General features: G+C 42.2%; 2 protein-coding genes across 6 annotated transcripts in view; one reads left to right on the top strand and one right to left on the bottom strand.

Annotated features, from left to right (window-relative positions):
* Rubcn (rubicon autophagy regulator) overlaps positions 1–1404 on the bottom strand; it is a 56704-nt gene extending 55300 nt beyond the window's left edge. For both annotated transcript variants that reach the window (XM_087576190.1, XM_087576191.1), the window contains exon 1: positions 1008–1404. The gene's annotated coding sequence lies outside the window, so the exon portion shown is untranslated. The remainder of the gene's footprint in view (positions 1–1007) is intronic.
* A 148-nt stretch (positions 1405–1552) lies between these two features.
* Positions 1553–15629, top strand: part of Fyttd1 (forty-two-three domain containing 1) — a 29503-nt gene continuing 15426 nt past the window's right edge. For 2 of the 4 annotated variants that reach the window (XM_087576618.1, NM_001399283.1), the window contains 2 exon segments: positions 1553–1736; positions 9501–9629. In XM_087576618.1, the coding sequence (XP_087432744.1) occupies positions 1634–1736; positions 9501–9629 (232 nt within the window). In that variant the 5' untranslated portion in view covers positions 1553–1633. 4 annotated transcript variants of the gene reach the window in all.

Below are 15629 nucleotides of genomic sequence, written 5' to 3'. Positions count from 1 at the left end.
TGCTGAATTCAAACTTTTTACCATTAGGTTTTGTACACCTTCATAGGTGTGTGCTATGTTAACTGACCACATACAGTTGTATTTTTTGCCACAGGAAAGGAAAACAGCTTGACTTTTGTTGTTGTTTTTGAGACAGGTGATCTTTACATAGCCCTGATTGTCCTGGAACTATGATCTGGCTGGCTTCCAACTTACAGGAATTCATCCGTTTTTGCCTCCTGAGTACTGCAATAAAAGGCACTGGAAACCACTCTTGGCTCTAGCTGACTTTTGAGAATAAGGAATTGTATTTCTCAAAGTCTCAATAGAAAATTACAGGTTTCCTCAAAATGAGTCTACTATGGTTCATCAAACACCCCAAAACGTCATGCCTTTGTATGGCATCACAACTTAGAATAGCTTTTTGTTTTAACCATATTATAAGAAGCATTAGCATGTAGTCTTATTTTTAAGATTGATCAGTAACTATCACAATCTTTACTAAAATGGGTAGATGTGATACAACCAGGTTTTGGCTGGTAAAAGTTAGAAAATACGCTATTAATAGATGCAATTGTACAAGATGAGAAGTATTTTAAATTATGGAAGCTCCAAAGCAAAAAATAGTAAAATGTGTCACAGCTGCTGAATTTGCAAACCACACGGATTGTGACAATACTAAATTAAATATAGGATAATGTGGCTTTCAGATTCCTTGGGTTGCCACAAAGCTCGCTCGGGTCTCTCCGAAAGAAATTTTAGGAAGTGGAGAAAATGGTGGTAGAGATTTCTACACCAACATAACATTTGACGATGTTTCTTCCTTAGATGAAAATGTCTGAGATGGTTTTGAGCAGTTATGTGGGGGATGGAATAACAGGCATGCTTCCACGCAAGTGCGTTGTGGGAGAATAAAGTAAAAAAGGAGGGAGATATAACATTTCATAAAGGGGATACGAATTATTAAGCAGGAATCACAACTCAATTGAGTAATAGAAAAACGCAGCCAAATAAACAGAAGTACTTACCCTCCCAAGGGAAGATGAGGTCTTACTAAGAAGGTAGCTAGTACCGTGCCAAATGTTTATAGAGTGCCGATTGAGACATGGTGCAGATACATTAACATTTACTTTTATTGTTAAGGTGACTCAAGAACTGTCACTGCAGCCTTTGCTATCAGACGTGGCAACTCAGGGACAGGGGGGCTGGGACCCATCGCTGCAATCTACTCTCACAGGGGTCCCAGCCTCCCAAGGCTGCACTGCAGAGGGGCGTGCCGGGCCTTTCCGCAGCAGGACAGGCCCGAACAGCAGTGCCAGGCTTGCGTTTCAGACTCGGTTTCGGAGGTGCTGCCAATGATGTGGACCGTCGAGGCGCTAGGATAGAGGCTACTCCCGACGCCCGAGGCTGAGGCTCTAGTACGTCGCCCCGCACCGGCGAGGGCCGCTAGGCGTCAGTTTCGCGTGGGCCGCTCTGGCCCGCAGTTCGTCTCGGTAGTTTCTCTCCCCGCCCGCTGCTGTGGGTGGGAGGGCGAGGGCGCCGGCGGCGCGCGTGCGCGCTCTGCGCTGCAGCTAGTCTGCGTGCGTGAGTGGGAGGCGGCGGGCCTGCGACTGTGGCCTTCCCGGCTGACTGCTCCGACGCCGCATCCCCAGTCATGAACCGGTTTGGCACCCGGTTGGTGGGAGCCACGGCGACCACGCCGCCGGCGCCGAAAGCACGAAGCAATGAGAACCTCGACAAAATCGATATGTCCCTGGGTGAGGGACCGGGGTGGCCGCGGCGTGGTGGGGGAGGGGGCGGGAGCCTCGGTGGGGGAAGGGGCGGTTGGTCGCGGTTGTCTGTCGGGTTTGGTCGCGCGTGGGCGGAACCGGCGGGGACCCCCGGAGGTGGGACGGGAGCGACCCCGGCGTGTCCCACCCTGGGGTAGGGAGTCGTCGTAACAAGAACTGGCCGGGCCGGGCGGTCCGCAGGGTCGGTGGGTGCTGTCTTCTTACCCCGCGGGACGTGGTCTCTGGGGCCACCCCGGGCCGGCGTGTGCTCACCCACACGGGGCTTTTCCTTATAAAAGGTCTTAGAACCAGGCTGGGGCTGCAAATGACTAAAGCCAGCAGCTGCGAGAATGGCTTGTCTGGTGTGACAAGAAGTGCCCAGAAGTGCGCTGGGCACCGGCGATTTCCAACTGGCGCCCCCCTGGTAACGCCTGGGGACCCGGACGCGGTCCCAGAACGGCCACTTAGAGGGGTCGTTAAGCGAGAACCGTATTACTGTGTTGGATTAGGTGTTTACTGAAGCGTGTTCCCTAACCGGGTTTCAAAGTTAGCCAGTTGGGGGTGGGGAGGGAGAGATGTACGCAGATTGATAAAGTGTCAGGTAGAACATGGGGTCCAGTATACATAAAAAGGATGCCGTGGTTTGCTGCTGACTATGTAAAAAAAAAAGCATGAGGGTTTTTTTTTTTTCCCGGAAAAAAAATTCAGATCCAGAAGGCTTCTGTTTGCTTTGGCTTAGCAGATCCAAAAGTAATTCCATTTTTGTAGAGTCAAGTTATGGTATTGAATGGGATCAGTGCTGTCTTGCTTTTTCCTCTTTCCGGCTCTTTTCTCACCACACCACCCCTTTTTGAAAATTTAAAATAACTTAGTACCGAGCTTGTGTTTCTTTTCGAATGGAAGGGTATCCTGGGCTTTGGTAGCCATACAGCTCAGAGGAGAGAAGGTGTCCCAGTGGAAGGGCACACTTGTGCCCAGGAACCACACAGCTCTGAAAGGAAGCCTTTGCAGCTCCCCGGGGAGGGTATTCCCAGCTGAGCTGAGAACTCTCAGCTCTACTCCATTTCTTCCCTTCTTCTCTTCATTGCTTCTAGGCTGCTTATCAGTCACACCTCACAAGAGATTTATTGGAGGATCCAGGGATGACTGCCCTCTGCTCCCAAGATAGGACACAGGGAATTGGACAAAAGGCAGAGTTTATATAGGGTTTCTTAGGGGGCAGAGCTTTTCACGACAGAGATTTCCAGAATAAGGATTGGTGGGTTTTCCTATTCAGGGATTGGTTAGTTTTTGTGGGAAGCTCAGGGATTGGTAGGTTTTCAACCCTTGGGGACCATGGGTTAGGATAGGAAGTCTTTCCTGACCACAGCCCCTTTGGCTGAGGCGCCATCTCAGAGAGGCTGGAAAGTAGCTGTAGACTGCTGCAGCTCCTGCAGCTGTATTTCATGGCCATTTCCTTTTCCACCTCTAGGCTCTAGGCTGAGGGGGGAAAGGAGACGAGGCGAGCCACCGCTACAGCGCCTGTGACATTTCTAGGCCGAGGAGGCGAAGAGGTGTCTGCATTTTGACTGCTCCTGTCGGGGCATCTTACAGTGTCCCTAGGCTGGAGTAGGAAGGAGGGGCTGGCTGCTTTGATGGCTTAGGGACTATAGAACTTAGATGTAACCTGTTCTGAGGATGTTATTCAGGGTCATGCTGGACCTGGAAACTCTTGTTATTTCTTTATATTCGTGTTATTTCTTCTGTTACTTGGAAAGTTTTTGATCAACGGTTAAGAACTCTTTCTTGGTTTCTGGGGTTACCTTAAGTCAGAACCTATTATTTAAACTCGTAAATTATCAAAAAATAAGTTTGGTCTTTAGTCTGATACCATTGGCTAATCAATAATGAACTCAAATAAATAAATAAATAAATAAAAAAAGACAGCATTTGAATGAAAGTCATGAATTAGTATAAATGTTTATTAGATAGTAAACTAAACATTTAATATAATTTAATGTCCTAATAACCTCACAAGGGCTGTACTCCTAGTGATAAGTATGTAGAGACATATTATTTCATGAGCACCCTGCTTCTGACATTTACTAGCCCTGTGACTATGGACAAATTGTCTAAAAAGGTGAAAGTAGGAGTGAGAGAGATACCTTAGTGGTTAAGAACACATTCTGTTCTTGCAAAGACCCAAAGTTTGTTCCCAGTACCTACTTTTGGCAGCTTGGCTCACAACCTAACTCCAGTTCCAGAGATCCCATTCTCTCCTGGTGTCCATAGCCACTGTGTTCACATGCACAAATCCACAGTCATATACACATTATTAAAAATAAAAGCCTAAAAGAGGCGATAGCAACTACCTCACAGAATTGCTATATTAAATGGATCAATAGGCAAATGAAAACTGCTTGGAGCAATATTTGGTGGACAGTAAATGCTATGTCTGTCTGTCTTATTTTCTGAGACAAGGTCTTACTATGTATCCCTGGTTGGCCTGCAACCAGGATGACCTGTAGACCAGAGTGACCTCAAACTCACAGAGAATTACCTAACTGCCTCTAGAATTAAAGGCTCTGTCTTTTAGACACACCTGCACTATATATAATAGAGAGAGAGAGAGAGAGAGAGAGAGAGTGTGTGTGTGTGTGTGTGTGTGTGTGTGTGTGTGTACTGTGTACTCTTATTGTAATTCTCATTTGCAGGAATCTGAGGTAGAGACATGATTTGTTCAGAGTCGTATGAGGTGTAGTCAGTAGAAGTCAGGATTTCAGTCTGACTTTAGAGCTTCAATCTATAGATGTTACAGGAATTGTTAAACATCTATTTCCACAGCCAGTACATTTTAGGAGTTCATAGTTTTGTGTTTCTTTAAAAATACTGTTTCTCCCCTCTCTCTGTGCAAAATGTATACATGTGGCAGCACCTATGTGGAGGTCAGAGGACCTCCAAGAGTTACTGGTTCTCTTCTGCTATTGGTTCCAGAGATTAAACTCAGATCATCAGGCTTTTGCCCACTGAGCCATCTTTTGTTTTGTATGTTTTTAGTGTGTGTGGATGCCAGAAGTTGACATCTGGTGTCTTCAGTCACCGTCTACCTTTATGAGGCAGGGTCTCACTGAACCTGAAGCCCATCTTCTGGCCAGTCTGACTGGGATCCTGTGTCTGCCTCCCTGCCTCCCCGTTGCTGCAATTGCAGACTTGTGCCACAGTACCCAGCTTTGTGTATGGGTGCTGGGGATTGAACTTGGGTCTTCATGCTTGTTGGGTAAATACTTTACTAACTGAGCCATCCCTCTATACCCTTTGTATGTATCGTTTGATAAATAGGACATCAATTAAAGAGGCTGCTTCTTCTTGAAAGTAGAAAAATAGTGCTATGGAGAGCTGAAATAGGGCTGTCCTTTCCTCAGGAAAGTATGTCAGTCTGTCAGGTGGTTGTCTTTTAGCGAGAATCTTAGAGTTTGTGATAGTCTTACCAGGTCCTATAATCCCAGTAGAGAACCTGAGTCAGGCAGATAGATCTCTGAGTTTGAGGCAAGTTCCAGGCCAGCCAGGGTGGCATAGTGAGGGCCCTTCCCCCAGCCCCCCCCCCCAACATTTTAGAATATGTGACCAAACCAGCTCAGACAGTCAACAGGTTCTCCAGGGCAGGAGTGAGGATTAAAAAGAAAAAAGACAATTAAGCAATACTGTGACCCTAGCCAATTCTCAGGGTGAGGCGGGTTTATATTTTCCCAATCTGCTTATATACCATTTTAATTACATGCAAGTAATGTCAGTTCTAGGTTAGGTAATAAGCAAGGCAATAAACAAAGTCCCATGACCACTGTTTCTAGGGGCTTATCAGGATGACCAAGATACCTGAGCCTACTTCCCTGTCCTGGCCCAAAGTCATACTCTTGCCTGAAGCCTACTTTGTTCTAGCCCCAAATCAGATTCCTGCCTGAGCTAACTTCCTTGTCCTGGCCCAATGTCAGATTCCTGCCAAGCAGCCCCAAAGCTCTCCATGAATATGGTTTTCTTTTCTTTACCAGATTTATAGAGTATCTACCAACTTAACTAATAACTGACATTGGCTCAGTTTTTTAATTTAGAAATACTGTAACACTTTTCATGGGGTTGTTGTAAGAATAACTCAGTGCACTATAATTATCTCACACATATACATATACAGTGCCATGGAAGAAATGTTTCCTTTCATTAAGTGATAAAATACTTATTTTTATGTGTATAAGTGTTTACCACATGGGTGCCGGCCTGGTGCTTGTAGAAAGCAGAAGAGGGGTCAGATCCGCTGAAACTTGAGTTGTGACCACAGGGAATTAAACCTGGGTCTTCCGGAAGAGCAGCAAGTGCTCTTTTTTTGTTGTTGTTTTTTATTTTTTGAAACGGGGTTCCTGTGTATTTCTGGCTCTCCTGGAACTTGCTCTGTAGACCAGGCTGGCCTTGAACTCAGAGGTCCACCTGCCTCTGCCACCGGAGTGCTGCTATTGGTGGCAGTAAGTGCTTTTAACTGCTGATGTGTCCTCCAGCCCCAGAGAATACGATGCAGTTCATTATGATTAGTTCATTGTAATGGATCTTTTTTCTTCTAATGTTTACCCTGTCTACTCACTAGGTAGGAGGGGCCATGAGCTTCTTTCATATTAAAAAACTTTGAGGACTTAGATAATATGTCTTCCTATTTTTAATTTTTAGTTGTGGCAAGAATTGTGTTATATACTAGTAATCTGTCAATCTGGAAGATAAGGCAGGAGGATCATGAATTTCAGGCTAGTGAGACTTCGTCTTAAATTAATTCCAGCTATATTTAAAATTACTCTAAGTAAACATTACTCTTGTATGTTGGGCATTGTAACTTTTCATCCCAGCAGTTTCAAGGTAGAGGGAGGTAGAGCTCTGAGTCCCAAGCCAGCCTACTCTATCTGGGCCAGCCAGGGATACATATTGAATGGAACCTTGTCTCAGAAACAAGAAACATTAGCGAAATTACCCTAGTTGTCAAAATCAACACCTCTTTTGCCCCTAATCTCCTGACCAAATTCATTGGATATAGTCTCAAAGTTTTGAGGTTGTAGATAGCTGCTGGAAAGTAGGTGAAGGGAAAACAATGTCTTTCTCATTTTGTTCTCAGTGAGCACTTATTTCTATGAAACCTTTGTTTAAACCTAGTGTTATGGTTTAAATAGTGTCTCCCAAAGGGCTCCTATGTAGAAGGCCTGGTTTTGCCAGCCGGCAGAGCTGTGGAAAGTGATTGAGTCATGAAGTCAGGATTAGACACTAATAAATTCATAATTGAATGGGTTGTTTAGGTGAGGTAGGGCCGGGTTGGAGAAGGCAGTTAGTAAAGGTGTGCATTTGAAGGGTGGCAGCCACTTCTTTGCCTGGATGTCAGGAGGCAGCGGAGGCAGCCTGCTTCCCCTCCACGCCCTTCCATCACAGTGCTGTTTGTCATGACAGGCTTGGCAACAACAGGGCCAGGTGACCGCAGACTGAGTGAAACCTCTGAAAGGATGGTCTCCCACCTACCCCTCTTCTCCCAAAGCCTTTCTTTCTGCTCCCTTTATCTCCCAAAGCCTTTCTTTCTAGTTTTTTTTTTTGGGGGGGGGGGTGTTGGTACTTTTCTTCAGTGACGGAGCATGACTAACAAACAATTTTTAGTGTCTTTTATCTTATAAGTTGGCATTGAGGATCAAACCTAGGTTCTTACATATTCTAGGGAGCACTCTACCATGAACTACACCCAAAGCCCTTGTGTTGTTAAATTTAGTGAGCTAGTTTGCAGTTGGAGATGAGTCTCAAGAGGAAAACGGCACTTTGAAGTGCTTTAAATTACATATATTTGTTTTTGTGTATATGTGGATGCATGTTGCTTTGTGCATTTAGGCCAGAGGACAACTTATGGGAGAAATAATATATCGTGTAAGAAATGACCAATAAGCCAGACATGCTAGCGCAGGCCTTTTATCCCAATACTTGGGAGGCTGAGTGAGGCATTCGGATCTCTATGATTTTGAAGGCAGCTTGGTCTACAGAGTTCACAACAGCCAGTGCTACATAGAGAGAAACCATGACTTGAAAAATCAAAACAAAAAATAACAACAACAACAAAAAAAAAACCCAAAACCCAGAATGAACAAAAGAAAGAAGGAAAGATGATCCTTAAAAATCATATTTCCTTCATTGATTTAGGAAAAACTAATTATATCAATACAGTTATGGTTAATGTAATTTGATAAAATGATTGGAATTAGCTTTTAGCTTTAGTTGTTGACAGTTTAGTTTCTTTGTCATCACAATAACACTGGGTTTTGGGACTAGAGAATTTTCCATCCTTTCCTTTCCTTCCTTCCTTTCATCCTCTGTCTTTCTTGAGATAGAGTAGCACTATGTAGCCAAGGCTGGCCTTAAAGAGTACAGCAGCCCTCCTGCCTCATTCTGTCAAGTGGGATCACAAGTGTGTGCCACTACACCCAGCTGAGTTTAGATACCTCTTTGTTTAAATACTTGTGTGTGCGTGTGCGCACGCATGCGCGGCTGTCTGTGTGTCTGTGTGTCTAGGTTTGCACACCACAGTATGAGTGTGGAAATCAGAATAGCTTGTGGAGAATCAGCCGCCTTCTTTTACCATTTGGGTCCTGGTAATAAACTTGGGCCATCTGGCCTGATGGTAGCTGCCTTTATTTATGGAGCCATCTTCCTGGTGCCAGGTACTTTTTTGAATGAGTATATTGTTAGTTTTTAGTCACCTTTGACACTTAATAAGAATTTAATGTTTTCTCATACTTACATTGTTTGTTGTGCTATTAACACAGTATGATGTTTATGAGTTAATTTGAGGCTGTTTGAAGGTGTTTTTGGAAATAGTGAAACTTATAATAGAGTTGGTGAGTCAGAATAGAGAGAATTATGAATGGCTTTGCTAGAGAAGAACAGAACCAAATTGCCATTCCTCTATTATACTTGTTCATTTGCTTGCTATTTGCAAGTTATTTATGTTTTTCTAAAAACTTAAGCTTACTGAGAATGGGGACCGTCTTACACTTTTCCCTTACAATAGTCTTACATGTGAATGAATTGCATAAACTGCACATCCAGTAAATGTTTTCTGAATTCAGGTGAATTTAAAAAATTGGACTTTTGGGGGTTTTGTTGTTGTTATTTTGAGTTGGTTGGTTGGGTTTTGTTGAGATATCACTGCGAGAACCCAAGCTCACCTCAGACTCGATCTGTAGTCAAAGCTGGCCGTGAACTTCTGATTCTCCTGCCTCTGCCTCCTTTTGCTGCAACTCTAGACATGTGCCATCGTGCATAACAGTAAGAGGAGACATTTTGTTGTTTGCAGTACTGGGTTGGAACCCAAGACTTGTATGTTTTAGGTAAACACTATTACTGAGCTGAATCTACCCTCCTGTCCCTCTCCCTGGTAGAGTTCATCAGTTGGTAGGTCTGTCTTTGTCTGTTGGTTGGAACTTTTTGAGAAAACCTTTGTTCCCCAAGCATTTCATCAGGCAAAATGGCTGATAGATGCATAGGATGGGCTTGGGAGTCCTGGGGATCCAGGCCACCTAAGCTCTGTAGCAGGTTTTTAACCAGCCTTGGCCACACACTGTCTGAGACAGTGAAGACAATAGTGGGGACTAACTAATTTAGGGACACAAGAGGAATCTATTGGCTATAAATAAGACCAAGCAATTTTATTCATTGTGTTAAAATAATTATGGCATTACTTTTTTATTTTATTCTATTTTATTTTTATAGATGAAATTATCAAATTGAATAGAAAGGAAGGAAAGAAGCAAAGTTTTCCAAGACTGAATAGAAGACTCCAGCAAAGTGGTGCCCGGCAACTCAGGATGAGAGTGCGGTGGGGAGTCCAGCAGAGTTCTGGTGAGGTCTAAAGCGCTGTTATCTATGGACTCAGTGTAATATGTTCAGCCATAGACTGAAAACCTGGATGGAATACACCAGTACTCTCAGATTTTTTTGTTTAATTCTGAAAACCTAGAAAAACATTATTTCCTAAAATAGCCATTGACTGATTGTTCCTTAAAATGCTAAGTTGCTTAAAAGTAATCCCAGGGGCTGGAGAGATGGCTCAGCAGTTAAGAGCACTGACTGCTCTTCCAGAGGTCCTGAGTTCAAATCCCAGCAACCACATTGTGGCTCACAACCATCTGCAATGGGATCTAATGCCCTCTTCTGATGTGTCTGAAGACAATGACAATGTACTCACATACACAAAATAAATAAATCTTTTTAAAAAAAAGTAATCCCAGTTTATAAGCAGTTTAAATTATTGGGGTTGGGGATTTAGCTCAGTGGTAGAGCGCTTGCCTAGCAAGCGGAAGGCCCTGGGTTCGGTCCCCAGCTCCGAAAAAAAGAAAAAAGAAGAAAAAAAATTATTAAACTACTTATTTTAGAGCTTAGATTTGCCAATGGTCTTACATAGCATGTGGTCCTGTTTTCCTTCCATAGTGATAGTCTGATGAGAAGTGACTTCAGCTTGAATTTGTTCAGTAGACGAGCATACTGCACCACAAGATAATTTACACTATTGTGGAACTGCTCTGGTCACTAGAAAATTCTGGATTTGAATAAAAGCATGTCTTAAGTATTACAGGAAGCAAACTCACTTTATAAACGAGAACCCTTTACTGTGTGAAGACTGCTGTTCTGTAAAGAAAATACCAGTAGGCAGATTGATTGATTGATTTATATAAGGTAGCATCTCACTGTGTAGCCATAACTAGCTATGTAGACCAGGCTGGCCTCGAACTCACAGAGATCTGGCTGCCCCTGCTTCCTGAGTACCGAGATCAAAGGCGTGTGCCACCATGCCCAGCTTTCCTCCAAACTCTGCCATCCAAGAGCTTTATTTGAAAATTTTCCAGAGGCCACACTCTAAATTGATTGTTGTAGGTATAACTAGATAAAATACATACATATATAGTTATTTTCTGAGACCCTCATAGTTACTTTACCTGTAATCATTTTGTTCTAAAATAGATTGGGAACAATAATTTAGCACATATATTATAAATTAACTTTTTAGCAGCTATATCAGCATCTTAGAGTAAACCTTTGTTCAAATAAAAAGAAGTATCTTTTTTTTTTTTTTTAAGATTTATTTATTTATTATATATAAGTACACTGTAGCTGTCTTCAGATACACCAGAAGAGGGCATCAGATCTCTTTACAGATGGTTGTGAGCCACCATGTGGTTGCTGGGAATTGAACTCATGACCTCTGGAAGAGCAGTCGGGTGCTCTTAACCGCTGAGCCATCTCTCCAGCCCCGAAGTATCTTTTTCATGTGAATGAAAATAACTTTGACAAATTAACCAACTTAATTTTTCTGTATTTTGAAAAGTAAAAATTAAACTCCAATAGAGTATAACATATGTTTAACAGGTATATACCAGCATGTTTTTAAAAATATATTACTGACACTGGACTTCATAAGAAACTCAGTGTTCTCTTAAGATTTGTTTTATCTTTAACTATATGTAGGTTGTGTACATGTGAGTGTCATTGCTGATGGGAGTAGGAATTGGAGACCCTGGAGCTGGAGTTCCATGTGGCTCATGTGGCTGTGGGCCCCCTGGCTTGGGTTCTGGAAACTAAACTTGCTAATCTGGAGGAGCAGCAGATGCTCTTAGCAGCTGAGCCATACCTCCAGCCTCTGAGAATTCTTTAAATAGCTCGACCTGGTATACATTCTGTGACAGGTATTTAGCTGTTAGAAAAAGGGTGTAATTCTATTGATTTATATTAAAGATTCCTTTACAGTTGTTATTCAGTGCACCATATTTAATGTATCATTATAAATGTTTATATTTTTTGTCTTGAAGTAATTGTTTAGAGTTTAAACAGTATTTATTTATAAGTGTTTTTTAAATGCCTGGTTTGGGGAATGCATAAAGATACATTCTCTTACTCTAAAGAATTAATTTCTAGTAACAAATAACTTAGAGAAGATAGAGTTTAAAGAAATGTCACAGAGTGAACGTGATGGTTGGGGGGAGGGCGGTAATGGGAGGATGGGGAGGGGAACACTCCTAGAGAAAGGGAGGGGGAGGGGTTAGGGGGATGTTGGCCCGGAAAACGGGAAGGGGAATAACAGTCGAAATGTAAATAAGAAATACTCAAGTTAATAAAGATGGGGAAAAAAAGAAAAAGAAAAAAAGAAAAGAAATGTCACAGGTGGGCATAATAAGCATGGCTGTAAGGTCAGCATCTGTAGGCCTCTGCTTGCTGGAAGGCCAGAGTGGTCTAGGTTAGTGAGACCATCTCAAGCAGACAGACAAACAGAAAAACAGCCACAACAAAACCTCAAACAACAACATAAATCCAACAATCAAAGTTGAGGCAAGCAGATGGCAGGTAAAGGAAAGGGAGGGAAGAAGAAAGACACAGCACACATGGCTCAGCAGTAAAGAGCACAGGCTGCTCTTGCCAGCACAGGCACGCACATGCACACACGCACACGTGCACGCTCATGCACACACAACATAAAGTTTTAGATTTACAGTTCTACAGATGTCACATGAGTATTGTGCCAGGAGAAAGCCTGATATAATGAATCAGATTTGATTTGATCCATGAGGCATCAGAAGAGCCACCCTTTTGTGGGGTTACGATCTGAGCCCTGAGGTATATGATACCTAGGAGAAGCTGAGCAAGTCCTGTGCCTCAGGACCAACCATGAGGAGCACACTGGCACCTGGAAGAAAAGTTCTCTCATTTCCTAGAGTCTCCAAGCAGTCCTCTACTGACAAGGAGTTGTGCTCACTGATCAAATAGTTCTGTCCCCCTAAGAGGCAGGTAGTAAAAGGTGAGCTGTGGGAGCTGAGAGATGATAAATTAGTAGTGATTAATACACCCCCACAGCATAACAGGCTTTCCTATCTTATACTGTGTCTTAAAATTTCTGATAAGGGGACTCACACAAAAAGGTTCAAGAGTTACATAAGCTTTGGGATGACATATGCTATTGCTGTTCTCTTTGAGATCTACAGTACATATTAGTCCTGAGAAATTCTACAGTAAAGAAAACTATTTTAATTTTAATCTTAGTTTTTACAGTGAGATTTTTGTTATAAAAACCTGTTCTATGTCGCAGATGTTACCCTAAAACCTTTCCCCTCTAAAAATCAGAATTGAGACTTCCCTTTATCACATACATTCTCCCCAAAATCAGAGTTAAGATTTCCCATCATTACCTTAGCTAATAGTTCCTTAGTTCCATAGTTCCTTAGCTAATTCTCTAAAAATTTCTGACTGTTGCATTAAGAAATTTTAAGGGCTGGTGCCATGGCTTAATGGTTAAGCACACTGACTTACTCTTCCAGAGACCTTGAGTTCAATTCCCAGCGACCACATGGTGGCTCACAACCATCTGTGAAGGGATCTGATGCCCTCTTCTGGCATGCAGATGTACAAGCAGAGTACTCCTACATCTAAAACAAAACAAAACAAAACAAACAAACAAACAAAAAAAACCCCAAAATGCAAGTATTTTTAAAAAAAAAAAAAAGAAATTGTAAAAAGTTGAGAAAGTAAGATGACAATGTCATTTGGAAATGACATAATTGTCACCCAGAAATCCTAAGGTAAAAAACTACAGAATTTGGAGCTAGAGGTATAGCTCAGGGATAGAGCTGGTGCATAGCATTTACAAGATTTTGAATTCAATCTCTGGTACCATGGGGAAAAGAAAAGCCTCCAGAAGGATAATGCAAAAGATTATATATAGCTGAGTTCCATGTAATAGTTTATTAAAAAGGAAGATAAATACTACATGTTTTCTCTCATAAGCAGAATCGTGTGTGTGTGTGTGTGTGTGTGTGTGTATACATACGTGCAACATGAAAGCAATGAAGGACTACGTGAAGGAAGAAGAGTTTTGGGATGTGGCTCAGTGGTAGAATACTTGTCTAGCTTCTGTAAAACACTGAACTGAATCCCCAGCCCCAGAAAAAGAACGTAGTAATTAGGGACCATGGGGGTAGGACTATGGGAGCTTCATGATAGTGCTCTGGCCTGGCATGCACACCACTCTGGGTTTATCCTTAGCACCACCAAAAAAAAATAGTAGCAATTAAGACCATAGTAACTTTCTATGACCTATGAGGGACAGCTTAAAACTTATTAGGAGAAATCAATTTTCTTTTAAAGATTTAATTTGGGGTTGGGGATTTAGCTCAGTGGTAGAGCGCTTGCCTAGGAAGCACAAGGCCCTGGGTTTGGTCCCCAGCTCCGAAAAAAAGAACCAAAAAAAAAAAAAAAAAGATTTAATTTATTTATGTGACTACACTGTAGCTGTTCTCAGACACACCAGAAGAGGGCATCTGATCCCATTACATGGTTGTGAGCCACCATGTGGTTGCTGGGGATGGAACTCAGGACCTCTGGAACAGCAGTCAGTGCTCTTAACTGCTGAGCCATCTCTCCAGCCCAGGAGAAATGAATTTTTATATGATTGATAACGTACATAGAATATCTAGTGATAAGTATGAGAAAGAAATGTGCAAAACAAAATTTCACTTAGCTAATAGTGACACAAAAATATTTGTATGGTGAAATAATATACCAGATTCCTAGATAGTAAAGTGCTGTGAAGATGCATAAAGTTAATTATAAATAAATCTAATTCCCCATTTGTTTGTTTGTTTGAGTTGTTTTTCTTAAGACAGGATCTTTCAACATAACTCTGGCTGTACTGGAACTCACTATGTAGACCAGTCTAGCCTAGAACTCCCAGAGATCCACTTGCCTCTGCTGTTGTGAGCTGGAAAAACCTGTTTATTGTTGTGGTCTGGTTGGGCTCTAGCACACACCTTTAACCAATAGCTGATCATAAACAAGAGCGAAATAAAGTCAACTGGAGCACGGGAGGCAGATGAAGCAGCCAGTTGGCAGGGAGTGAACATGGGAAAGCCAGGAGAGAAAGAGGAGGGTGTTTGAGCTGAAGGGTATTTAAGACAGCATGGAGAAGGAGAAGGAGAAGGAGCCCTTTCCTTCAGGGACATCAGTGGAGTAGGAAGGTGAGCTGGGTGCTTTCTCTGCCTGCCTGAGCTCGCAGGCTTTCACCCCAGCATCTGGCTCCCGAGTCTTCATTTGGTAAATCAATAGGACTCTATTTTATTAAAAACAACAAAATCTGTTTCATGAACATTGATAATGAAAGAATATAAATAGCTAAAAAACCAGAGATGCAGGTTTATTTTCATTGGTAATCCAATTACAAATAAAGCAATACATATAAAAATACTAATCAATACAGATAAAAAGGGGCTGAGAGTATGACTAGTTACTGAACGCTTCACTACCATTGACAAGGCTTTGGGTTTAGCTCTAAGCAAAAAGAAGTAAAACGTACTAATGAAAATAAGAATAGCTGAGTAGAACAAGGGCATTTAGTGAGAGTGGAATACACAGGGGCTGCAGACATCAGTGAGTGGTTAAGAACATTGGCTGCTCCTTGAGAAAACCAGCTTCTTCTCCAGCACCTACAAGCTGCCTCACAGCCATCTGTAACTCCAGTTCAAGGGGCTTGGCATTTTCTTCTGACTTCTGCAGACAACACTTGTACACATAAAACAAAAATAAATCTTTAAAAAAATATAGTACGCAAAACATTTTTCAAAGATAGAAGTTTTTAAAAGTTGTTAATAATATAGAAAAAGAGAATTCTATCTTAGGCTTCTAGAAATACAAATAAATGAATTCATTTGGGATGTTTTTGTAATGTAAATATAAATTATTAGGAGTTTGCATCATTCTGTGGCCTGGCATGTTATGCGGACGTGTGCAGAAACGTTAGGAATAGCTGAGATGAAGCTTAAAGGTGATTTTGTTACATAGTAAGTTAGAAGTTGGCCTGAA

Source organism: Rattus norvegicus, chromosome 11 (genome assembly GCF_021556685.1).
Source record: "Rattus norvegicus strain SHRSP/BbbUtx chromosome 11, alternate assembly SHRSP_T2T, whole genome shotgun sequence".
Classification (NCBI taxonomy): domain Eukaryota; kingdom Metazoa; phylum Chordata; class Mammalia; order Rodentia; family Muridae; genus Rattus; species Rattus norvegicus.
The sequence above is the reverse complement of the archived record's forward strand: the minus strand, read 5'-3'. Positions and strand labels throughout refer to the sequence as shown.